Raw genomic sequence first — 26785 nt, 5'->3', positions numbered from 1 at the left:
AAATTGTGTATAACAACTTATAGTTTAACATTTTTACCTTTTTAGTGTGTGACTAATGTATATATGCACTTTTCCTCTTTATAATGGACCTTAACTATATTCAGTTATAGGTAAAAGTAAAAAAAAAAATCTCTAATTTGGAAGATGATCATTCTAGATGTGTGCAAAATAGAAAGTATTTGAAATTTATTGCACATAGAGATCCTGTGATGTGGCTGTTTCAGTGAATAAATGATTATTTTCAGATAGATGTTATATATGGTTCTAAAGTATTTTAAGTAGCTTAATCTCTTAAATTCCTTCCCAAATCTTAGTTTTCCCATCCTCCATCTCTACAACAAAGGCATGTTAGGTTAAACTTTCTTTGAATCAGATTCTGAATTGATGGTATTGAAATAGCGGTGAATAATGTCTTGCAGTTATTTCAGCTTTAAGGTAATTTGACCATTTTCCCTGTGCCAGTGAAATTTGTATGGGATTCTTACAACATGCAGAGCTAGTAACATTTTGCAATATGGTGCTATTGTTTCTCTTTTAAAGCTAATTAAAGACATTCTAATAACCAATGTTTGAATTTAAACATTTCCATAAATAGCGTATTTTTAAAATGAAAACTTATATTATGGGCCCAAACATACAATAATTTCTTTTTTGTTGTACATACAATAATTTCTTTTTTGTTGTTGTCACAAAATCAGGATGTGGCCTGTTTCCTTTGATCCTTCCTTTTGCACAAATGGAGATTTTTTTGGTCTCTTTTAGCCTTTAAGCTCCAAGAAATAATTCTGGAGCCAGTAGTTACAATCCTTCCAGGGACAACATAATTCTGAGCGCTACAAGTAGTGAGGATGACTGGTGGTGGTTTTAGTCAGGATTGACCAACGAGCTGAGTGCTAGAAGGAAGCATAAGTGGAATAGCGGGTGCAGAGGGTGTTCACTTGTCCTTCAAGGATGTGAAAGATGCTCGAATCATGGTAGAGGGTGAAGTGCCATGAAGTGACCTGTGATGAAGGTTCCAGGCTGGGTCCCGCTGATAACCAGCTCTGTCACCTTGGGCGAGTTAGCCTCTCTGGACCTAAGTCTCTCACTGTGAAACAAGGAGGCCTGGCTGAGATCAGGGATCCTCAACTAGCATCCTTGATCCCACAACTGGTTGTCAAGTCGGACTTGTCAAAGACAAGCGAGGCCGCTGCTCCAGGCCAGGCCACCCTGGGACCTGTCAGCGCCTGCCTGGAATCTAGATTTCCCAACACTGCCTTTTCTGAGATTCCCAGTTGTCTTGCTCTGTCTGCCCACCTGCCAAGTGAATTCATTGCCCAAGTTCCCAGTACAAACCCCTGTCTATCCCATTTCAACCTGACAATTACCTGTACATATTCTCTAATACGGATATATTTTGTACTTAGAGAGTGTTTCACTGACTCACAAAATTATGCTCAAAACTGAACCACAGTGAATAACGATATGCTCTCAGTCTGTTTCCCCTTTTACCATTCACTCCCCTAAAAACCTGAGAGTCACCCCAAGCTCCCCAGCCTCCTTAAATCTCTGCTCCCTGCTGTTTGCCCTCTCCAGTCCTTCAGCTTAGTGTTGTAAGTATCCTTTAGGCCAGCAGTCCCCAACCTTTCTGGCACCAGGGACCAGTTTCGTGGAAGACACTTTTTCCGCGGGGGGCGGGTGGGGGCAGATGGCTCAGGTGGTAAGGCGAGCGACGGGAGCGGCCCACTCACCTCCTGCTGTGCGGCCCGGTTCCTAACAGGCCACAGACTAGCACCGGTCTGTGGCCCGGGGGTTGGGGACCCCTGCTTCAGGCCTTCAACGTCCTTCCCCTGGCATGTTTCAGTGATCTCTCAAATGATTTTCCTCCTCTGGTTGAGTTGCCACCCTTCTGTCCATTCTGTTCGTAACTGCCAGAGTGGTATTTCTTGAAAGCAGATCTGACTACAGTACTCTCCTTTTTTAACATCCTTCGGTAACTCCTCTTTGCCTTTAGATTTGAGTACATACTCTTTAGCGTGGCTTTGAAGGCCCTACCTCTCCAGCTCCATTTTCTGCTGCTCTGTCCTCTTTACATGCCAAAGTATAGTTCCCCAGATAATTCCATGCCATTTCATGTCTCTCTGCTGTGAACACGCCAGAAGAACCTCTTTTCCTCCTCTGCTATACCTGGTAAATGTCATATTCTTCCAAGTTAGATAAAGTATCTCTTCTATAAAGCCTGACTGGGTTTATCAAAGTATAATTCATCATTTCTTACTTGGTGCTAACATTATATTTAATAATGATGTCTCTTATCGTATCAGTCTCTCTGATTGCAATTATTTGTTGTCCTGTGTTGTCCTACCAGACTGCAGTGAGTTCTTTATAAATGTCTTATTTACCCTTGTGCTCCTAGCCCAGTTTCTGTCACCTGGTAGGTGCTCTTGGGAGTGTATCTGTGCTCACAATGAAGAATACAGTTCTAATAGCCAGCACTGTAAAGACTTGTTGCATCTATGATTTTAATATCTTTTCCTTTTTAAGAAGAGGAAAGCAGTCTTTAAATTCATACCATTTTTAGGGACTTCCCTGGTGGTCCAGGGGTTAAGACTCCACGCTCCCAATTGCAGGGGGCCTGGGTTCAATCCCTGGTCCGGGAACTAGATCCCGCATGCCGCAACTAAGAGCCCGTGTGCCGCAACTAAAGATCCTGCGTGTGGCAATCGCGCGTGCCACAACTAAGACCCGGTGCAGCCAGATAAGTAAATAATATTTTAAAAATTAATTAATTAATTAATACCATTTTAAAGCTAAAAGGAAGGGTATTTCAACTGCAAGTGACGTAAAACTAAACTCAAAACTGGCTTGAACAATAAAGAGCATTTTTTGACTTAACGAAATGGGAAAAATTCAGTGTTGTTTCTGGCAAGACTTGGTCCAGCTGCCCAGGGAGGCCACCAAGGATAGTGGTGTGTCTGCTCTATCCTCTGCAGCATCCTCCCGTCAGGCTCCCCGGTGCTGCCTCCAGCAGCTCCAGGCTCTTCCCTCAGGGCAGCAAAAAGCATTAGCGCCTCCTGGCTTCATATCTTTGCACTAAAGGTCTAAGGAAGAAGAAGCTCTCTTACAGCATGTAGGAGAGGGAGAGGTGAAGCTTCTTTTTCCCAGAAATCCCAGAAAATGTCTCCTGCCTGATGGTCTCCAACTGGGTTATATTCACATCTTTCAGCGAATCATCATAGCCACAGGTGAGTGTTGTTCCATGGTGCTTAAGCCATTCCAGTCCTACTCTTGGAGCTACAGGTTAGGGGTTAAGGAGACAGGGGCTGAAATCCCACCAAAACCATCTGGCTGAGAATGTGAGCAAGGGTGAGTTACCCAAAGGAAAAATTGGATTATTTCTTACAAAAGAAAGGGGCAATAAAAGGCTGGAAAGAGGAATACTAATATTCATTATGAAGGACTTTAGAAATCTTTTGTGCCAGACTCCCCTAAGTGTTTCAAGAACAAACTTCTTTTTTATTTCCCTGAAGCCTGAGACCTCCAGGCAAGGAAGAGCTTCTCAAGGTAAAGTGAGGAGTGGCCCCAAGTCGTGAGGCAGGCCTGGAACAGCGGTCTTTAAATTCATACTATTTTAAAGGTAAAAGGAAGCCTGTCTCTGACAAGACAGGCTTGAGAACCAGTAGTGGGGTCATGATGGCTAGTGGAGGATCTCTGATCTCAGCCAGGCCTCCTTGCTTCACAGTGAGAGACTTGAGGTCCAGAGGGGCTAACTCACCCAAGGTGACAGAGCTGGTTATCTGAGCAGGACCCGGCCTGGAACCCACGGCTCGTTCATCCCAAGACACTTCATGGTACCTCGTCATCACCTACGTTGAAGTGGGCAGCTACCAAGTTCTTGAAGGACATGCATATAAAAACTTTTTTTGGGTGGTAAATTATGGTCATCTTGATTTCAGAATGATTGGGTGAATCATCCAGCATGCTTTTACTATATATTGTACTTTTCATTATTTTAAAAAAAGCGGATATGAAGGAAAACTGAAACCATTTTTGGTTGAATGAAATTTTACCATTTTCATTTTGTCTTGTTTCCAAGATTCTGCAATAGCGTGGCATTCACTAAATAATAAATGTATTGTATGTTTCAGTGTGTGGTAACAGCAGAGGATGACTTCATAGACCACTTGACCTGCTCTGTTGTGGTTTATGATGCCATTTGGATTCCTTGGTGGAATTATTTCCATCTGAATCACTATAAACTTCTATTTAGTTTGTCACAAATCTAAGGCCAGATATGTCTATGGTTTTCAGCAGTGATGTAATTCTGAAAGATACTGTGAAAGTTACAAGTTGTCATATACTATTAGCATTTAACTCAGTGTTTCACATAATTCCAGACAAACTAGAAGCTTGAAAAAAATCCATTTCTCCACATTATTTTTTTTTACTCTTAGACAGTCTACCTTTGCTGTCTGTCTTGCCACTGTGGGTTTGGTTATGCATCCATCAAGTACGTGTGGGGAACGCTGGGAGGCTCTGTGGGCATGCACAGTAATGTAGGACATGGTCCCTGCCACTTCTTAATTAGGAAGCTTGTATAGATAGACAGAAAGGATGTTTCATTAACTACATGGTGGAGAGAGAATAAGAGAGAAAGAGTCTGTCTTCTCTTTTATATGACTGCCAATTGTGTGAAACAGACTGGATCACGTTGCAAGATGTGCACCTAGTGCAGGGTATACACATTGACCTGCACAGAAAGCAAGGACTCAACTAAAGCATACTTTCCCAGTCGGCTGCCAGGTAGGAGCAACAGCAAAACAACAGAACTTACCAGAAGGGACTTGGGGGCCTAAGGTTCAACAGAAAAGTCTGAAGATTTCTAAGCTCCCCCCCCCCTTTTTTTTTCTGGTTTTTTTCCCGCAGAGAGGCTTGCGGGCAGAGGAGGGAGTCATTGGTGACAGTGGTAGGCGGGGGAGCAGTGCCAAACCTATAGCGCAGAGCAGGGCACAAAGCACAGAGAGGTGAGAGGAGGCCAGCGGCCCAATTCCCATAGAGCAGGTAGAGACACAGCACACTCGGGGTCGAAGGCTGTGAGCTATAGGGCTGGTGAGTTACAAAGCAGAGAAGGGAAAGGAAATGGGTCAGGATGGGTGGTTGGCTATCACAGAAACCACAGGCAGCCGGGAGCACAGCTCCAGAGGAAGCTGGCTCAACTCACTGTTGGAGGGGGCAGGCTTCTCAGCAGGGAGGCACAGGCATCAGGAACGGCCTTCATGAAGGTGAGTCAGCAGCCTGTTTCAGGACACGTGGAAAGCCTGGGTTCAGGTCCTAGCTCTACCACTTGCTGGCTCTGTCCCCGTGGGAAGGTTCAGATGCCTCACCTGTGAAGTGAGAAGGTTCGATTAATTGGTCTCTTACATTCCTGAGATGTTATGAGATAAGGAGTTCGCATCTTCCCCAGCCTAGACGACAGACTGAACTTCTAGAAACTGTAATGACAGTCATTTATCTGTTCAGCGAGTAGGGATGAGCACCCATGACGTGTGAAACACCATTCTGCGCATCAGGATCACAGCAGGCAGCGAGATGAAGTCCTTTCCTCTCACGGAGCTTACGTTCTGGGGAGAGAGGCAGACAGCAATCAGACAAACTGTAAATGAGCAAGTTAATTTGAGTTACCAATAAATTGCTGTGAAGATGGTAAAATAAGACAGTGCGGTGGAGGGCAACCATGTTTTGGGGGTAGGGGATGGTGGGGGAGAACTGCATCCTCTCTGAGGAGATGATGTTCAAGCGAGACCTGACTTGTAGGAAGGAGCTTCCTATGAGACAGTCTGGGAGCAGGGCAGACAGCTCAGAATGAGCAGAAAAGGCCCTCAGGAAGGAATGAGTCTGACACATTCAAACAGCAGAAAGAAGACCCGTGTGGTTGGAGGGAGTGAGCAGGGAGCGGCTAGAGACATAAGCCAGCGCCAGGCTACATGGGACCTTGGAGGCAGTTGTAAGAAACCTGGATCTTATCCCAAGTGCCGTGGTGAGCCTTTGGAGGGTTTTAAGCGGGAGAAAGAAAGATCTGCTGTACATTAGAAAAAGATCGCTCTGGAGATTCTGTAAAGAATAAAATGAAGGGGAGCAAGAGAAGAAGCAGAGACGACTGGAGAGGCAATTGCAATAGTCACAGTGAGAGGTGGTGATGGCGGGGACCATGAGAGTAGCAGGGATGTTGGGAATAGATGGGTAGGTAGGAGTGTGTGTAGAGGTTTTGGAAGAAGGAAACATGGGGACAGTTTTTATAGGCATACTGTTTTTATTAGTCTGTACCTCTGCCTTGAGGAAACTGCCCCTGACCCTCTTTTATGTCCTATTTGTGGGATGCAGGACACAAAGGATGTTTCGTCCATCATTTTACCCCCTGACCCCCATCACCAGACCCAAAATTTGGTTTCAGAGTGTCCCCCACCAGCCCTCGTCCCTGCCAGTCCCAACATAGATCTTCATGATCTTCACATCTATTCAGGAAACCTGTTTATGACAGGTTCTACTGTTCATTTGTCAGTTTCTGGCTTGGGAACACAGGAATAGCATGTTTTGGTGGCAAATATGATAGTTCAGTTTTGAGTTGTTACAGAAAAGCCTAGTGAATAGAGGAATACCAAAACAAGTATGTGTTTCTTGCCCCAGTAGAATGGATTATTGAGGGCCAGTTTAGCAGCCCACAGTATATTTCTAGAAGGAAGGGCTTTCCCTGGGTCTCTATAAGAATCCAGGAAAAGACTGACCCTGCTTGGGTCATGTGGCCACTCTGAAACCAAATGTTGGGTCTGGAGATGGGACTCAGGGGGTAAAATGATGGATGAAGTATCCTTTGTGTCCTGCATCCCATTAATAGCACATAGAAGAGGATCAGGGACAGTTTCCTCAAGGCAGAGGTACAGACTAATAAAAACAGTATGTCTATAAAGGTGCCTTCACTTGGATTTCTCTAGATGCCATGACCCCTAGGAACGCCTGGTCAGAGCCGAGCCTAAATTGTAACTCTCTGAAACTCTCTCCCATTCCTTTGTCTTCCAAGGAACTTTAGTGAAGACCAAAATACAAGCATTCTATTGATAATTTTTCTTCACTGACTTCTTTGTATATTTGATTATCTTCTAAAACTATATAAAGTAATAAAAACTCTCTTAAGGTTTTGTCATGGCCTGGTTCTCAGTATTTCTTCTAGGTGATACAGGACATCAGATACCCTAGCACCCACTTCTGTGTATCAGGCATAGCTATTCTGAGGGCTCTGTCCCTATCAAGATGGCCCCAGGTTTCCATCCGCTTGATTGCACCCCCGCATAGCAGGTTTAATACAGAACCAGTGGGCATAGAATTTTTCAAGAAGTTTTAGGTGTACAGTGGAAGGCTCTGGTCGCGTTAACCTAGCAGACTCCCTTTCCCTTTGTGCTCAGACCTCAAAGCCTCAGGACAGTCTTCTCTCTTGGACTTATTTTCTGGGGAGAGGACCCACAAGGGCTGAGAAGTTCCTTGAGGCCCTCTAGGCTGTGTATCTAGGACACATTGATGGGGAGGGCGCGTTTGTCTTTGGTTCCTTCTCATCTCCCCTTAGGGTTTGGTGCCTCCTGACTCTGGCTGTTTATAAACTCTCAATACCCTGCTTTGCTCTGGCATTTTCCCTCTTGCCCCAGGAATTCCATCCGTTCAGTTCAACCCATTTATTGAGTGGACCTTACAAATAAGACCCCAGGTTAAGCACTGTGAAATTACCTCCTTTGTGTCCTTTCTGCATTCCCAGTCTAAGAACATCTCAGGTAGGTAACAGGAAGATTGAGTTATTTTATATTAATATGCAAAAACATATTGCATCATTTATTCAATAAATATATATTGCGCACCAACTGTAAACCAAATACTCTTACAAGCACTGAGATTGCAACGATCAAAGTTCCTGGCGTTCTCAGGTAAGTTATATTCTCGTGGAGGTATCAGTAAATAAACATATAATATGCCAGTAGAGGAAATAGAGTAATTTTAAAACAAAAAGCAAGCTTGGTGATGGAGGAGAGAGGAGTGTGCATACAGGTGGGAAGAGCAGGGTTATTTAGAAAGGTCAGTCGGGAAAGGTACCTCTGAGAACTGATCTGGTGGGGGAATGGGTGGGAAGAGGCTTGGATTTGGAGAGAAGTCTCTTTTTTGGTAGGATTTCCAGTTCCCTGAACTTATTATTAAAACGACATAATGTGGTGAAGACTTAGATGAGGTTTGGAGGTATAGGCCTCTCTAGCGTAGAGCCATAAGCCAGAGACGGGTACCATATGGACCCTGCCCCCTGTCCCTGGTCTCCTGCCAGTCAGGGTCATGGTTCTGACCCCTTGCCTGGCTTGATCCTCACCACCCGCATTTCCCCACGCTGGTCACCAACTCTCTGTTTTCCTGTTTATCTCACTGGTAGGACTTCCAGCTTGGCTTTCTTCCCAGCTACCACGTAGACTCTTGTCCTTGACGGTAATGTAGATTCTTGCATCACCTTGCCTTGGGCTCTTCTGAGTAAATTTCCTACTCCTTGCCCACCCTGTGGGTAACCATATACTTTATCATTTAAAGTGGGATACTTCTGAGAGCAGAAGGGAGCACTATTAATAACTATGCCAGGACTACAGACATAAACTGGGACCATCCTGTGTAAACTGAGTGGTGGGTCACTGTATGCATGAGGTCATTGGCTCAGTTAGCTCCAGCCCGCAAGTGGAACCAAGACTCCCCTCCCCAGCCTAGCATCTGATCTGAAGGCTGAGGCTGGGCTCCTTCCATGGTGCAGCCAGAAGTCAGAAGACAGGTCATCACCCTTCAGTCACCACCTTGTTTGCTCACCCTCAGGCCTGTTTTTCTAGTCTCCATCTAGGAGGACCCTCAGGTCGCACCCCAGAACATGCCTCCACTAGTTTCCATCCTTCTGGGACTGGACTGGAGACTTCTAGAACCCACTTTCTCTGCTTCCTCAGGCTGCTCCCCGGGACAAGATGTAGTCTTTTCTTCCATGTCCAAGTCTAAGAGAGCTGTCTCCAGACCCTTGCGTAGGCCCTACCAGGCTTTTGTGTTTGCCTCTCTGGAGCTCAGATGGAGTCAGGGGAGCTGGGCTTCCAGAGCCAGAGTCGGGCTGACCACCCCTTCCAGCCCCTCAGGACACTAAAAATACCCCAATATACTGTTCATTGCTTCTTTACATAGCTATAAGCAAAGAAGATGTGGTGTGTATATATACACAATGGAATGCTACTCAGCCGTAAAAAAGAATGAAATAATGCCCTTTGCAGCAACATAGATGGACCTAGAGATTATTATACTAAGTGAAATAAGTCAGAAAGAGACAAATACTATATGATATCACTTATATATGGAATCTAAAATATGACACAAATGAACGTATCTACGAAAAAGACTCACAGATATAGAGAACAGACTTGTGGTTGCCAAGGGGGGAGGGAGAGGGGAGAGGGATGGATTGGGAGTTTGGGATTAGCTGATTCAAAGTGTTATATGTAGAATGGATAAACAACAAGTCCTACTCTACAGAACAGGGAGCTACATTTAGTATCCTGTGATAAACCATAATGGAAAAGAATATGAAAGAGAATATGTATAACTGAATCACTTTGCTCTACAGCAGAAATTAACACAACATTGTAAATCAACTAAACTTCAATAAAATAAAAATTTTTTTAAAGTTATATGCTCACAGCTTTAAAAGATTCAAGGGACATGGTAGACACCCATGGTTTTTTAAAGAAAATATTACAGATATTAAGATCAGGCCTCAAATTTTTGAAGTAACACTGAAAAATCCTTTATAATGAGACCCTACTGGGTTATTTTCACTATAATAATACTGACATCTTATTGGGTTCAAATGTATTTTGTAGTACAGGTCCACAATCTCTGATCTGAAATCTTAGAAAGCTCGGAAAACTGAGGGAGAAAAAAAAAGTTCCAAGTTTGTCACAAGTTTATTTGACAGTAAAACCTGGTTTGAATTGGCACGAGGAGTATAGTCTTTATCCCACTTAGTGTGAATGTTCGTGGTTTGCTATAGAAATGTCAATATGTTTGGTTACTTCTCCAAACTTCAGCGGTGGATATTATGTAATATATGGTATAAGTCCTGTATTACCTGTTCGAAATACTTCTGATCCAGAAGGTTTCTGATGAGGCATTTTGGCTCTCTAGTGCTGAAACCAAGCAAGGCCTCATGTACCCACAGTGCAGAAGGCCAGACTCTGACAGCCAAGAGTTTGCAGCAAAGTAAGGGTTTATTGCAAGGGGCCAAGCAAGAGTGTGGGAGACAAGCCTCAGATCCATTCCCACTTGGTCTTTGAGTTAGGGATTTTTTTTTTTTTTAAGGGATGAACAAAGGCTGGGATTAATCATCTTGTGACGTTTCTTCATCATAGTTTCGGGAGTCGGGATGTTCTGGTTTATGAGGCTCAGACCAGGTGGTCTGTGGCTTGGGGATCCATCAGCTCATCTTGCCCTGGAGAAACAACCTGGGTTTGTATGTTAATGATGATATATATAATAGCAATTTTAGTGCATTAACGATGTTATGGACAACAGCAATTTTAGTCATCTGACTGTGGTGGATAAGTGTTCAGTTAGCACAGCATAGAGGTCAGAGGGGACAAGAAAGGGAATAAAGATTTGGATAGAGAGATTAATCATAAGCTCAGTAAGGAAACTCAGTGTTAGGGGGGGCTCAGTTTCAGTACTGTTTTACCCATTACATGTTTTTAAATGAATAATCTCCACAAATTAGGCAAGCACAAACTTCCAACAAGACTCCTTACAAGTTTGCCCCCTTTGGGATACTGCCCCTTGTATGGTCTATAGTTTGGGAACTATTCAGTATTATTTTCTAGTTGAACATTTAGTACCTTAATCCTTTGGAAGAAAAAAAACCATTGATATAATAAATGATTAATAAATAAATAAAAATAGTGGATAACATATTGAGTCCAGATCTTTCTTTCCCCACTGGTGTAGTATGGAAGGAAGAGGGACTGTCCATCATATGTGAAACAGAGTGGTCACGTGTGCAGCCCATTTTCGTTTTTTCTTTTTCTGCGGTACGCGGTCCTCTCACTGTTGTGGCCTCTCCCATTGCGGAGCACAGGCTCCGGATGCACAGGCTCCGGACGCGCAGGCTCAGTGGCCATGGCTCACGGGCCTAGCCGCTCCGTGGCTTGTGGGATCTTCCTGGACCGGGGCGCGAACCCGTGTCCCCTGCATCGGCAGGCGGACTCTCAACCACTGCGCCACCAGGGAAGCCCTCGTTTTCATTTTTATAGGAGCTACACAGATGCCCTCCTGGAGCATAACAGACGCCTCCACACACAATCTCACACCTTTTTCTAAATTTGAAAAAACTTAGGACCAGTAGTTTTGTGTCTTGCACTAGTTTAGGAAAAGGTTTTTCTGTTTTTTTCTCTAGGAGCGTATTGTTCCTCAAGGCCAAAGGTGGGGGGATGGGGAGAGGAATGTATTAGGTATTTAGTCCTTTACTCTCTGACTTAACGTTTGTGGTAGCCAGGCTGCAAGGAACTCCCAGTGATTCTCACCTTCTGGTATTCAGTTCCCTGCCCTTCCACATCATATACAGTTTGTGGCAAACAGTTCCAGATTTTCTTCATGCAAATACTGATATGTGTACCATTGTGTATACAAACACACACAGCTGTGTGGTTTGTTAATACACGCTGGATCATATTAAACATACTGTCCTGCAACGTGTATATTCACTTTAACAACTTATCTGGGCACATCTTCCATATCTGTTCATATAAATCTATGTCATTTGTTCATGTGTCTCCATATATTTTATTGTATGGACTTCTCCAATCCCTGTTGGAGGATATTTGGGCTGTTTCCAATTTCCACAAATACAAACAGTGATAAAGTAGATAGCATGTGGGTAAATCTGTGGGATGTATTTCTGGTAGCAGTAATGCTGGATCAAAAGTAGACACACTTAAAATTCTGATAGATATTCCTAAATTGCCCTCCCCAAAAGTTGTTCTAATGTATTTGCCCAGGGACTGTAAATGTCTATTTCCTTACATCCTCAAAAACGCTGAGTATCCACAGTCTCTACCAGTTAGGTAGGTGAACAATGACTCATTGCTTTCTTTTGTGTTTAATTGTTAACAATCTTTTCAAATGTGTATTGGCTGTTTGTGTTTCTTCTGTTTGGAATTGTCTGTCCATCTCCTCTGCCCATCTTGATACTAGGTTACTTATACTGATTTGTAAGGACTCTTTGTATGTAAGTATGTTAAGGTCTTTGCCTGAAACATATTTTATAGAAAATTTCCCCCAGCTTATTGTCAACACTGACTTTAACATTTTGAATCATATTCAGGAACTTTTTGTCATAACCCAGTGACGTGTGTTGTATAAAGCATGAAAAAGGCTTTATAACTTAGTTTAAAAATATTTCCAATGAAAATTAAAATTGAGAGAGCATTTCCTGTTTGTACAAATGTTAACTGTTTCTATGTTTAACTTCAGCATCACTGGCCCAGTTGATTTGCATTTTCACTCTTTCCTTCTAGTTTACCGAATACTATATTCACCGCATTCCCAGAAGCCGGGAGGTCCAGCAGTCCTGGCTGTCCACGGTACTCACCACCTTGTACTCTATGTGGCTCTCCTTCCCCCTGACTCACCGAGTGAAGCCAGATTTGGTACGTATGAGCATCGGAGGAGAGAGAAGGTCACTCTCCTGTGGATCCTTCATTAGTAACAGGACATATTGTTTTCTTGAACAGCTTCCATTCATCAGTGTGCCAGATACTATACCAGACCTTTTACTAACATGTGCTAAAATATATTTCAATGCACTTTGCTCAGAGAGGTGGGAAATTTGTCTTCCATTTCTAGCTATAACTTGAACTCTAAACTTGCCCTTTTCTCCCCTCTGTCTCATGGCAATAGGGACTAACCCAGCACTATCTTTAAGCAATTTGTGCTGCTAGCCACCTGTGGTTTCTAAGCCAACGTCATGTGCTTGCCTGTCAGCCAGAGAAGAGCCAGTTTTTTTAATTCCTTTTCAGTACTCTTTTTATTTTGCCAAAACTCTGTTACCAATACTCTGTAATGGCCTGTATGGGAAAATAATCTAAAAAAGTGGATATGTGTATTTGTATAACTGATACACTTTGCTCTACACCTGAAACTAACACAACAACTAACACAACATTGTAAATCAATTATACCCCAATGAATTTTTTTTTTAAGTTAGCAATCTAGTAGGCACAAAAAAACAGAAACAAAAACAAAAAGCTCTGTTACCAGAAAATGATATGCAGTGGGCAGAATGTCATACACACTCAAGTTTTTATAGGAAAGTAATACAGAAAATAGAAATGTGAAGGCTTTAGTGCACTGTATTAAACCTTACCTTCCTTATCTATAAAAGTCTTAAGTTCTCTGTGGTCTTTAGGATGAAGTTCTATTACTAAATGCTAAATGCACTTCAGTAGGCAATGCAGATCAGCAGATATGTTATCACAGTAGTGTACACAGTACTTAAATAATGCTCTCATTCCTGTTTAAGGCAGAATCCATTAATCTGCATAGCCTTAAAGAAACCCTTTATTTGCTTTCCATATACATGAGTTCTGGCACAGTGGATGTTATTCTCATGAATAATTGAACAAAAATGCCTTTAGCTACCATGATTTTGAAAGATCTCTATCAGTTTGGTCATTGCCTTTCACCAGCTGGATTGCAATTCAGGTCCCTCCCTTGGATGAGAATTTAAAAATCTGAATTGTCTACGTGAGTACTTTAGATTGTTTTTAAAAGCTATAATTTACAAACAGTGAAATGCATAGATCTTAAGTGTATAGTTTGACCACATCTCTATCAAGATATAGAACATTTCCATCACCCCACCTGCCCCTTCCCAAGCAGCCACTTTCTGGTGATTTCTGTCACCATAGATTAATTTTGCTTATATTTATTTTTAAATTTTTGACAGAATAAGTTTATCTCACAGTCTCCAACCACATTTTAAGAGTGTGGAACTCAGATGTTTTCCTAAAAGGTCATTACTACTCTTAAAGATTTAATTATTTCTGAAACTTAAGAGACAAAATGGAAGGAAGAAAAAAAGTCTTCACATTTTAAGCTGGAAATTTGGGGTTTACATTTACTAAATCACTGGGGGCATGACCACTGTCAGTGGCAGCAGCCACTGTTGAATGTGGTGACTTTAGGACTCTAAGGTGTGAAGGTGAGAAGGAAGTAGTGACATGATGGCTGATGTCTGCTGTGGACATGGAGGAGCTCTGGTGACGGCCCTGCCTAAGTATTTTGATACCCTTGTAGTAGGAAGAGTAACTGATGGGGCATTAGGACACTTGGTCCCAGGTTCACTTTGGCTTTTATTTTATTTTAGTTCCCTTCTGGGCATCATTCTCTACCTTAAAACAAAAGGATTGGACCAGATGTCCTCTCAGTTTCCTTCAAACTTAGTCTAAAATTTTATGAGTGCCATAAATTTGCCTATAAAGAGTGGAAGGGAAAAAAAAGACTATTATGTTTCTAAAGGAATAAAAAGGGAAAAGGGGGGAAATGTAAAATACTTATTTCTGTTTTAAACTGAGTTTTGAAAATTATTTCAAACGTGAACATTATCCAGTCAGTTGCTTTGATGTGGCTGGCTTCACAAAATGAACTCCCACGTAATGAAATTCCCTTATTCACACACACAAAGTTAATGGTTAAGAACAACATGCAGATCTCTCCTGTATTCATCCTTGGCTTTCTTTTTTTAAAATTGTAAATGGCACTAATTTCATTTTTCTTTTTGAATATTTTTGCCTTTTTTAAATTGAAGTATAGTTGATTTATAGTGTTGTGTTAGTTTCAGGTATACAGCAAAGTGATTCAGTTATACATATGTATATATTCTTTTTCAGATTCTTTTCCATTATAGGTTATTACAAGATATTGAATATAGTTCCCTGTGCTATACAGTAGGACCTTGTTGTTCATCTGTTTTATATATAGTAGTTTGTATCTGTTAACCCCAAACTAATTTATCCTTCCCTCGCTCCCTTCCCCTTTGGTAACCATAAGATTGTTTTCTATGTCTGTGAGTCTCTTTCTATTTTGTAAATAAGTTCATTTGTATCATTTTTTTAGATTCCACAAATAAGTGATATCATATGGTATTTGTCTTTCTCTGTCTGACTTACTTCACTTAGTATGTGATAATCTCTAGTGCTATTCATGATGCTGCAAATGGCATTATTTCATTCTTTCTTATGGCTGAGCAATATTCCGTTGTATATATATGCCACATTTTCTTTATCCATTCATCTGTTGGTGGACACTTACATTGCTTCCACATCTTGGCTATCATACATAGCGCTGCTATGAACATTGGGGTGCATGTATCTTTTCAAATTAAAGTTCTCATCTTTTCTGGATATATGCCCAGGAGTGGAATTGCTGGATCATATGGCAACTCTATTTTTAGTTTTTTAAGGAACCTCCATACTGTTTTCCCACCAACAGTGTAGGAGGGTTCCCTTTTCTCCACACCCTATCCAGCATTTATTATTTGTAGACTTTTTGATGATGGCCATTCTGACTAGTGTGAGTTTTGATTTGCATTTCTCTAGTAATTAGCCATGTTGAGCATCTTTTCATGTACCTGTTGGCCATCTGTATGTCCTCCTTGGAGGATTGTCTCTTTAGATCTTCTCATTCTTTTTGACTGGGTTGTTTGTTTTTTTGTATATGAGCTGTTTGTATATTTTTGAAATTAAGCCCTTGTCAGTCGCATTGTTTGTGAATATTTTCTCCGAGTATGTAGATTGTCTTTTTGTTTTGTTTATGGTTTCCTTTGCTGTGCAAAGGCTTATAAGTTTGATTGGGTCCCATTTGTTTATTTTTGCTTTTATTTCTATTGCCTTGGGAGACTGACCTAAGAAAACATTGCTACAATTTATGTCAGAGAATGTTTTCCCTATGTTATTTTCTAGGAGCTTTATGGTATCATGTCTTATATTTAAGTCTTTAAGCCATTTTGAGTTTATTTTTGTGTATGGTATGACGGTGTGTTCTAACTTCATCGATTTACCTGCAGCTGTCCAGCTTTCCCAATACCACTTGCTGTAGGGACTGTCTTTTCTCCATTGTATGTTCTTGCCTCCTTTGTCAAAAATTAATTGACCATAGGTGCCTGCGTTTATTTCTGGGGCTCTATTCTGTTCCATTGATCCATATGTCTGTTTTTGTGCATCCTTAGCTTTCTTATGATTTTCATCAAAATTTCTTCTTTACTTCTTAAAAACAAAACAAAACCATTTTTAGAAACTATAGTACCATCAGACTTTAAATTACTTGAGTTGTCTGAACAACCAGGTGACTTTCTGTTTCTCTTTAACTGTATGCACCTGGGCCGGTAAGTCTGCTCTCCATTCAACTGTCTCTGTGCCTCACTTTGTCATCTATAAAATATAAATAAAGTCACTTTCCTTGTTGTTTCAGAGCAAATGCTGAATAATAGAACATTTCAATGTTTTTTAAATGGAAATTCCATCCAGTATGTACTAGCTAACGTTTATTGAGCACACTTACATGTACCAGACCTAGTCCTAAGTACTGGCATTCATGCTGTATGAGGTGGGTAGTACTGTTATGCACATTTAATGGAGGAGGGAAGTGAGGCTTTGTGAGACAGGAAGTTACTTGCCCAGAGTGTATGCACAATCAGTAAATAACAGAGCTAGGTCTAGCATCCAGGTCTTTCTGATTCCAAAGCCCAAGGCCTTAACCGCTGGACTGTATGCCACCATTTCTGGCTCACCGTGGAAGATGTGTTCATTTATTCAGGCTAATTAAGAATCAGTTAATAGGGCTTCCCTGGTGGCGCAGTGGTTGAGAGTCCGCCTGCCGATGTAGGGGACACAGGTTCGTGCCCCGGTCCGGGAAGATCCCACATGCCGCGGAGCAGCTGGGCCTGTGAGCCATGGCCGCTGAGCCTGCGCGACCAGAGCCTGTGCTCCACAATGGGAGAGGCCACAACAGTGAGAGGCCTGTGTACCGCAAAAAAAAAAAAAAAAAAAGAATCAGTTAATAAATTACTTTTAAAATAAATTACATTCAGCATCACTCCCTCTAAATAAGAGTGTAAAATTTAAATAGATCCCAACAGATCAAATTAAGTATCTGCTTTAGTAGATTTAACAAAGCCTGATCTAATTGAATAATAGTATATATTTCAAAATTAAGTGTCATGTATATTTGTCAACATAGAATTTTTTTTTTTTTTTTTGCGGTACGCGGGCCTCTCACTGTTGCAACCTCTCCCGTTGCGGAGCACAGGCTCCGGACGTGCAGGCTCAGCGGCCATGGCTCACGGGCCCAGCCGCTCCGCGGCATGTGGGATCTTCCTGGACCGGGGCACGAACCCGTGTCCCCTGCATCAGCAGGCGGACTCTCAACCACTGCGCCACCAGGGAAGCCCAAAATAGAATATTTTTAAAATTCAAAATGGATAATTAAAATAAGAGGAACAGTATTATTTAAAAAGTATTATTACAGAATTTTGCAAATGAGATTGACTTAGAAAATTAATCAAATTCATATTTACCAGTTTCCTGTTATAGAAAATCATATATAAAACCATTGTGAGTATATGTAATGTTTTATATCTTAATTTAACGTTTTGAATGAGATAGTAATCAAAAACATCAGGTTGTTTTGAGGAAAAAATGTGTAAATCTGCTTGTTGAGTGTATATTGAAAGTCATGCTTGTTTCATCCAAGCCAATTATTAGACAAAAAGCATCTTAGAGGAAAGTTATAAACTCTGTTTTGGAGGCCTGAATCTAATCCTTAGTAATTGGAGTGGATGGTTTCTTTTTCTACAAGGGCATTAAATACTTTCTGGTGTTTCACATATCATACTTTTCAAGAAATATGGCTTTGCCAGGCATCCTGTGAATAAGAGTCATAAGATTATTCTTGAGTTTAAAAAGATAATGGGACAGAACATAGATCATTGGTTTTCAGCCTCCAGGGGTGGGGGAGGGACTGACTACAAAAAGACTTGAAAGAACTTTTTTGGGTGAGAAGCCGTTCTGTATCTTGATTGTAGTGGTCATGGTGGTGATGGTGGTCGATACTTAATTGTATGCGTTTGTCGTAACTCAGACCTGTACACTAAAAAGGGTAAATTTTACTCTGTGTAACTTATATCTTAATAAATATAAGTTTTAAAATGTGAATGATGGCCAAAAGCATCAAAACCTTTGGCTCGCAGTAGCTTCGTATATGGCATGTACCTATCTTTGAGTAAAAGTGATTTGGTGAGTCATTGCTTGCTCCTCTCGGCACCTCACCTCTCCAGTGTTTTTAAGACCTTCTCTAAGTGGCACAAATACCGGAATCGAGTTACAGCATTTGTCTAAAATTTCTAACATAAAATTCAGCACCTTTGCTGAATTAAACATCTGGGTCAGGGAGCATCAGTAGCAGCCAAAAATGACATAGTTTATCAAATGAACTGAGATTTCTCAGTTCATTTCATTTCAGTTGCTTATTATTTTACGTTTGTAACCTTGGAAGCAGTAAATAGAGTTGGTCATGTTTGGAATGCTATATTATATGTTTGATTTTAGGTGAGTCTATCATCCTCGAATTGTTAGTTACTGAAAGTCTATATTAAGTGCCTAACATGTACTACTTTTCCACTTGTATATCCAGTAGGCATCTGAAAGTTTCTTGGTTCAAGATAGTAGATATTTCCTACTCTTCCCCATCTTGGTAAACTTGCTCAAGTCAAATCCTCAGGATACATCTTTGATTCCTCTCTGCCACACCTACTTCCCCTGTTCAATAGCAAGGCCTGCCAGCCATGTCTTCTCAATTTTCCGTGATTTCTGTCTGTTTCTGTCCATCTTTCTGCCCCAAGCCATGCAGCGCCACGCCACCCCCACTGCATAGCCTCTTAATTGTCTGCCTATGGAAGGAAGTTCATGATCCCCCGCAGTTGCTTCACCACTTAGCAGCCAATGTGATTTCTTTTATAACGTACATCAGATTCCGTTACTCCACACTTAAAATCATCCAGCGGTTTTCTGTGCTCTTAGAACAAAGTCCAAATTTCTCAGTGTAGCCTATACACTCTAGCCCAACCTGCTTCTCTGACCTCTTCTCCTCCTCTCTTCCCCTAGTTCACTGTGTGCCAGCCAGACCTGCCTGTTTGTTTTTTTTGTTTTTTTCCAACAAACCCAGCTGATTCCTGTCTCAGAGCCTTTGTACTTGCCATTCCCTGTGCATGGGGCTCTTCACCCCTGCTATAAACGTGACTGGTTCTTTTTTGTTCTCTGAGCTCAAATGTTACCTCCTCACAAAGGCCTGTCCTGATACTAGCCCTTCCTCCAGCTCATGTCCTCATCCCTCTGTCAGACTGCCCTGCTTTATTTTCTTCATAGTACTAATCCCATTTTTATGTATGTGTTTGTCATTCCATAAGAAACTGAAACTGCCTTGTTCATTATACTGATGCAACAGTGCCTGGCACTTGGTAGCCTCACAGTACGTATCTTTGATGAATGGTCCAGTCACTGTGCATGGGTGAGCTGTGGGCCCTTCCCTCAAAGAGCTTACACTCTAGTGGGGGAGACAAATGGGAAAGTAATTATAATGTAGTGTGCCAAGTGCCTTATGGTGGTAAGTGAAAATTGCTGTGGGACTATCACAAGAAGAGCTCAGTGGTTCATTCATTCACAGATACTTGTCAAGGACCCTAGTCTGTGACAGGATTTATACTGTGTGTGAGAAGTATAAAAGTAAGTAAGCACAGTGGACAGCAGTCTTGCCCACAGCTGGGTGGTTGCAGTGTGATAGGTCCTCTTTGGGGAGCTGGACAAGGCTTGAGAGTGGAGATGACATTTAAGCAAAGGTGGATAAGAGTTAATCAGTCAGAGAATAGGAAAAGGTCATTTTAAGAAGAGTGAAAGATTAATAAGTCAGTTGAGTGAGTGTCACATAATGTATATAAGGTTGAAATCTTTAGACTGAATTTTTATTAATTAGCATTTTAAATATAATATTTTCTTGCTATTAGAAATTAATGGGATCTGGAACTTAAGACCTGAATGCAGTAGCAAGGTAGTCATTTTTATAAGGTTAAATATTATGGATACTGTTAACATGGCGTTTTGGGCTTTTCCTCTATAAACCCTATAAACAGACTTCTTTTCATTTAAATCCAATAGAAGTTAAAAGAAATGGACACTTAAATGTTTTACTGATTTATCGTTTTCATTCATGTGACCGGAACACCTAAAAGTTGTATTTTTAAAAATTTTTAGAAAAATAACATTTATTGAACTCTCCCTATGTGTCAGGCACTATTCTAAGTACTTCGCATATATTAACTCATTTAATTCTCCTAACAGTTCTCTGACACAATACTCTTTACCGCCATTCTATAGATGAGGAGCTCAGAATCCAGAGAGGTCTAAGTAACCAAGGTCACAGAGCTAGTCAGAGTAGCATAATTCTAGTTCTCTTTAGAAATGTATCAGATTTGCCAGAATTAGATAACTCACTCAAAACTTCACTAGTAGTTTTGTTTTGTTTTTTTAATGTCTGTATTGCAGCAGGCACTGAAAGGGATGAATAAAATATAGCTGTGTCCTCAAGAAGCTTATATTTAGTTAGCTTCAAGAAAAGTGGACTAAAGAAACAACAGGTAGGCATGAAATAGAGAGTAATTCTGTTGGTGGAAAAAAAAAACTATTTAAAATCAGAAATAGTTTTTCCATCTCTTCAGCCTACAGCTTATTTTGGTGCTTGAGATTCTTTTAAAAAGCATTTAGAGGGGCTTCCCTGGTGGCACAGTGGTTGAGAGTCTGCCTGCCGATGCAGGGGACACGGGTTCGTGCCCCGGTCCGGGAGGATCCCACATGCCGCGGAGCGGCTGGGCCCGTGAGCCATGGCCGCTGAGCCTGCGCGTCCGGAGCCTGTGTTCCGCAACGGGAGAGGCCACAACAGTGAGAGGCCTGCGTACCGCCAAAAAAAAAAAAAAAAGCATTTAGGACTTACCTGGTGGCCCAGGGGTTAAGAATCCGCCTGCCAATGCAGGGGACACGGGTTCGAGCCCTAGTCCAGGAAGATCCCACATGCCGCGGAGCAACTAAGCCCGTGTGCCACAACTACTGAGCCTGTGCTCTAAAGCCCACGAGCCACAACTACTGAGCCTGTGTGCGACAACTACTGAAGCCCATGCGCCTAGAGCCCGTGCTCTGCAAAAAGAGAAGCCACTGCAATGAGAAACCCGTGCACCACAACAAAGACCCAACACAGCCAAAAATAAATAAATAAAATAAAAATTTTAAAAAAAGCATTTGAACACAATTTTTTTTAGCATTTTTTATTTTGAAATAATTATAGATTCCAAGGAGTTGAAGAAATAGTACACAACGTTCCATGTACACTTCACCCAGCTTCCACTAGTGGTGGTCTTATATAACCATAGTGCAATATCAAAATCAGAAAATTGATATTAGTACAATTCTGTCAACTAGACTACAAACCTTATTCAGTTTTCACTGTATTTCATATGTGTTCATGTGTGGTTGTGTTTGTGTATAGTTCTATGCTGTTTTATCCATGTATCAAGATACATAACTGTTCCATCACTGCAAAGGAACTCCCCTGTGCTATCCCCAGTCCCTGTTCCATGGTAGCCACTAATCTGTTTTCCATCACTATAGTTTGTCATTCCAAGACTGTTCTGTAAATGGAATCACACACTATGGAACTTTTTGAGATTGACTTTTTCTCACTGAGCATAATGCCCTTGAGATCCATTCAGTTTTTTACATGTATCAATAATTCCTTTTTATTGCTAAATAGGATTTCATCGTATGGATGTATTACAGTTTGTTTAACCATTCATACATTGAGGGACATTTGAATTGTTTTCACTTTTCTGCTGCTATGAATAAAACTACTGTGAACATACATGTACGGGTTTTTGTATAGACATAAGTTTTTATTTATCTGGGTAAATGCCCAAGAAAAAGATTGCTGGGTCTGATAGAAAGTTCAAGTTTACTTTTATAAGAAACTGCCAAACTATGTTCCATAGTGGCTATACCATTTTTACATCTCACCAGCAATGTCTGAGAGATCTAGTTTCTCTGCATTCTCTCTAGAGAATTGGTATTATCAGTATTTTTTACGTGTGTAGGGATATACCATTGTGTTTTTAATTTGTATTTCCCTAATGGCTAATGAGGTTGAACATCTTGTCATGTACTTATTTGTCGTTAATATTTCTTCTTCACTGAAATGTCTGTTCATGTCTTTTGCCCATTTTCTGATTGGTTTGTTTTACTTTTGAGTTTTGAGAGTTCTTTGTATATGTTAGATGTAAGACTTTTGTCTAATATGTGGTTTACAAATATTTTCTCTCAGTTCATAGCTTGTCTTTTCATCTTCCTAACAGGGTCTTTCACAAAACAAAGATTTTTACTTTTGATGAGGTCTAATTATCAAATTTTCTTTCATGAATCGTACTTTTGTCATCACATCTAACAACTCTTCATCTAGTCCTAGATCCCAAAGATTTCCTCATGTTTTCTCATAATAGTTTTATAGCTTTATGTTTTACATTTAAATGTGTGAGTCATTTTGAATCAGTTTTTATATCAGGTGTGAGGTTTAGATGAAGGCTCATTTTGCCTACGGATGCCCAGCACCGTGTGCTAAAAACAAATAAACAAACCTTTCCTTCCTCCACTGACTTGCTTTTCCCCTTCGTTAAAAATCAGTTGGAATTCTTTTTTTTTTTTTTTAAAAAGAAGTAATTAGTTGGGTGTATTTGTGTTTATCGTTTCCTGGAATCTCTGTTGCATTCATCTCTGAGTCTTTTCCTCTGCTAATAGCACATTGCTGTGTTTGCTATAGCTGTATATAGTAAATCTTAACTTCTGGTAGAGTGATTTCTCCCACTTTATTTTTCTTTTTCAAAATTGTCTTAGATATTCTAGTTCCTTTGCCTTTCCATAAAAAGTGTAGAATAAGCTTGTCTATGTATACAACAGAATTCTGCTGGGATTTTGATAAGACTTGCATTATATGTATAAATCAGTTTTGGGGAAATTGACATCTTCACTATATTGAGTCTTCAATCCATGGACATGGTATGCTTCTCCATTTATTTAGATCTCCTTTTATTTTGTTTATCCAAGTTTTGTAATTTTCAGCATCAAGATCATGTACACGTTTTTAAAATTAATATCTTGGTATTTTACTTTTTTGGAATAATTGTAAGTTATAAATGGTATTGTGTTTTTAATTTTGGTTTCTACATGTTCGTTGCTAACATATCAAAATACGATTGAGCTTTGTTTGTCTCATATCCTGAGATCTTGCTTTTTTAAATAGATTTTCTAGACAATCATATGTCCTGCAAATAGAAAAAATTTTATTTCTTCTCTTCCAACTAGTATATAATTTGTTTCCTTTTCTTACCTTATTGCACTGGCTAGGACTTCTAGTGTTATGTTTAATATGAATGATGAGAGCAGACAATTTGTCTCTTTTCCAATTTTAGGGAAAAAGCTTTCATTCTTTTACCACTAAGTATGGTGTCAACTGTAGGTTTTTTATAGATGCTCTTTGTCAAATTGAAGAACTTTCCCTTCTCTATTAGTCAGGGTTCTCCAGAAAAACTGAACCAAAATCAATGGGATAGGATTTTACTCACCCTTTTTGTTCTATTCAAGTGTTCGGTTGATTGGATGAGGACCGTCCACATTAGGGAGGACAATGTGCTTTACTCAGTCTACTGATTCAAATGTTAATCTTACCCCAAAATACCCTCACAGACATATGTTTCACCAAATGTCTGGGCACCCATGGTCCAGTCAAGTTGACACATAAAATTAACCATTACAACCTCTATTCTTAATTTATTGAGAATGTTTTTATTAATGACAATAGAAAAATTAATGTATTAATGACAAAATGAACTTTGTTACAAGTTCTTTTTGCATTGATTGATACAATCATAATTTTTTGTTAGCTATTGATACAGTACGTTACATTGAGTGATTTTCAAATATTGAAACAGGCTTGCATTCCCTGAATAAATCCCACCTGATCATGTTGTTTAAACATTTTTATATGGATTTCATTTGCTAATAATTCGTGTGAATTTTTATGATGATATTCATGAGGGATATTTGTCTTTGGCTTTTTGTTTTGTACTATTTTTGTCTGATTTTGGTATTGAAATTAAACTGGCCTTATAAAATGACTCACCCTCTTTGTTTTCTGGAAGAGACTGTTTAGAATTTATGTTAAAGCTTTTTTAAATGTTTGGTAAAATTCTCCAGTGAAACCATCTAGTCCTGGAGATTTCTTTTTCAGAAGTGTTTAGCTACAGATTATATTTCTTTAATAGACATAGGATTATTCAGATTCTCTGTCTCATATTGGGTGAATTTTAGTAGTTTGTGGTTTTCAAGGAATTATTCCATTTCATCTAAATTGTCAAGTTTATGTGCACAGAATTGTAATGTTCCCAGTTGTCCTCTTTTACAGCTTTAGGATCTGTGGTTATAGCCTTGGTTTCATTCTTGATATTGGCAAGTTCTGTTTTCTCTCTTTTTATATTTGTCAGTCTTGCTAGAGACTTACCAATTTTATTGATGTTTTCAGAGTCAGCTTTTTGTTTCATTTATTTTCTCTTATCTTTACTATTTCCTTTCTTGTGGTTGTTTGGGTTCATTTTGCCCTTCTTTTTCTAGTTTCTTAAGGTAGGGGCTTAGATTATTGATTGAAGACCTTTCCTCTTTTCTAATGTAAGCATTTAGTGTTATAAATTTCTGTTTCATCACTGCTATAGCATCATCCTACAAATGTAGGTATGCTATATTTTCATTTGGTTCTAAGTATTTTTTATATCCTTTGATACTTCTTCTTTGACCCATGGATTATTTAGAGTGCTTTAATTTCTAAGTATTTGGAGATTTTTTTCCTATTATCTTTTTGTTATTGATTTCTAGTTTGATTCCATTATGGTCAGAGAACATACTCTTTTCTTTATATATGTTAAGGTAAAGTGTTTTTTTTTGTTGTTTGTTTTTTGTGGTATGCGGGCCTCTCACTGTTGTGGCATCTCCCGTTGCGGAGCACAGGCTCCGGACGCGCAGGCTCGGCGGCCATGGCTCACGGGCCCAGCCGCTCCGCGGCATGTGGGATCCTCCCGGACCGGGGCGCAAACCCATGTCCCCTGCATCGGCAGGTGGACTCTCAGCCACTGCGCTACCAGGGAAGCCCTGTTAAGGTAATGTTTTATGATCCAGGATAAAGTCTATCTTGGTGAATATATTGTCCATGGGTGCTTAAAAAGAACGTGTATTCTGCTGTGTGGTGTGTTGTGTAATTGCCCATTAGATCCTGTTGCTGAATGATGTTACTGAGCCCTTCTATATCTTTGCTGATTTTCCATCTAATAGGTCTACAGATAACTGTGAGAGACATGGAACATTTCGTTAGCCCTTCTAAAACCATGTCTAAATGGTCTCATTGATCTTGGCCCTTCATAATTCGTTCTATCCCCTTTTTCCCCTAGTGTAATGTACGTATTGATCCCACAGTCATATGAATTTTAAGTAGTCCTTGTAGTTCACTGTTTTGTCTCTCAAAACCCCAATATTTCTTCTCTATTGTGTCTTTTTAGTTTCTCCTAAAAGTAGGAGTCTTTGAATCGTTCTTTGAATAAGTGGGCTGATCTCATACTCTATTGAAAATATATTCCTGAGAAGAAATTTGTTTGTTTCAAGGTGAGGAAGAGAACGTTGAATTTGTTAGGTTGCTGATCATTAAACTAAAGTAAGAGGAATGCTCATGTTGAGGGGGAAAGATCTGTAAAGTTCTTGAGGGTAAAGGCCATGTATTTGTGTGTTTCCCATGGTCCCTTCCTAGAAAAGTGCCTTCCACATATTTGTGGAATGACTTAAAAATAAATGAATGAATACTGAATGATGTGAGTCATCCCCAAAACAAAGACACCCGCTCCCTAAACTGGTATTCTTCTCAGGCTTTATTAAGAGTCTGAAAAACCAGAAGCGTTTCCCAAGTCTGAAGTGTTTGATTACTGGCTTCCTTCCAGCCTGGCTGTTGTTAAATGAAATACTCAAAGAAAGCACTCTGCGTGTAAAAATGAAACCTAATTTAATTTTTAATCAAGTAAAAAAATAAATTTCAGATTCTACATGTATAACAAACTGGAAAGAAATGGACCATTTCATCCTAATACTCTGCCTTTTTGCCTGAAGCTGAGGCTGATTTAATTCACTATGACAAATTTAGATGTATTTATTACATGTACACTCGTGCTTTGTATGAAAGAAAGCCATTATTTTACTTAGTCATTTTTTTCCATGTTCTGTATCCAGTTTGAGCTGTGAAATGCCTAAGTTCATAGCAGTAGCAAGTTGATGACATGGATAATGGGTTGTTGTCCATAAATGGGATACTATGATTTTTTTCTTTTAATTAGGTATTTTCTGTGGTGAGCCACAACTGGATGGAACTGGGATTACCACTGTTTGCATAGTATATAAAATTTTTATTGCCCTGTTGATTGACATGTGTTTCAAACATTAAGAAGAATCAATTAACTTCTTGTTGATATGCCAGAACCCTTACAGGAACTTTGTTTTTCCCCTTAATTGCTGTTGGTTTGATTCTCTTTATGTAA

At 40.1% G+C, this 26785-nt stretch overlaps 1 protein-coding gene across 4 annotated transcripts in view; it reads left to right on the top strand.

The window, feature by feature from the left end:
- Nucleotides 1-26785, top strand: part of ALG14 (ALG14 UDP-N-acetylglucosaminyltransferase subunit) — a 111798-nt gene that overhangs the window by 29577 nt on the left and 55436 nt on the right. For all 4 annotated transcript variants that reach the window (XM_067726975.1, XM_067726971.1, XM_067726972.1 and 1 more), the window contains exon 3: nucleotides 12591-12722. In XM_067726975.1, the coding sequence (XP_067583076.1) occupies nucleotides 12591-12722 (132 nt within the window). The remainder of the gene's footprint in view (nucleotides 1-12590; nucleotides 12723-26785) is intronic.

The sequence above is a fragment of the Pseudorca crassidens genome, chromosome 2 (assembly GCF_039906515.1).
Source record: "Pseudorca crassidens isolate mPseCra1 chromosome 2, mPseCra1.hap1, whole genome shotgun sequence".
NCBI classification, from domain to species: domain Eukaryota; kingdom Metazoa; phylum Chordata; class Mammalia; order Artiodactyla; family Delphinidae; genus Pseudorca; species Pseudorca crassidens.
This window is presented reverse-complemented; position numbering and strand designations above follow the sequence as displayed.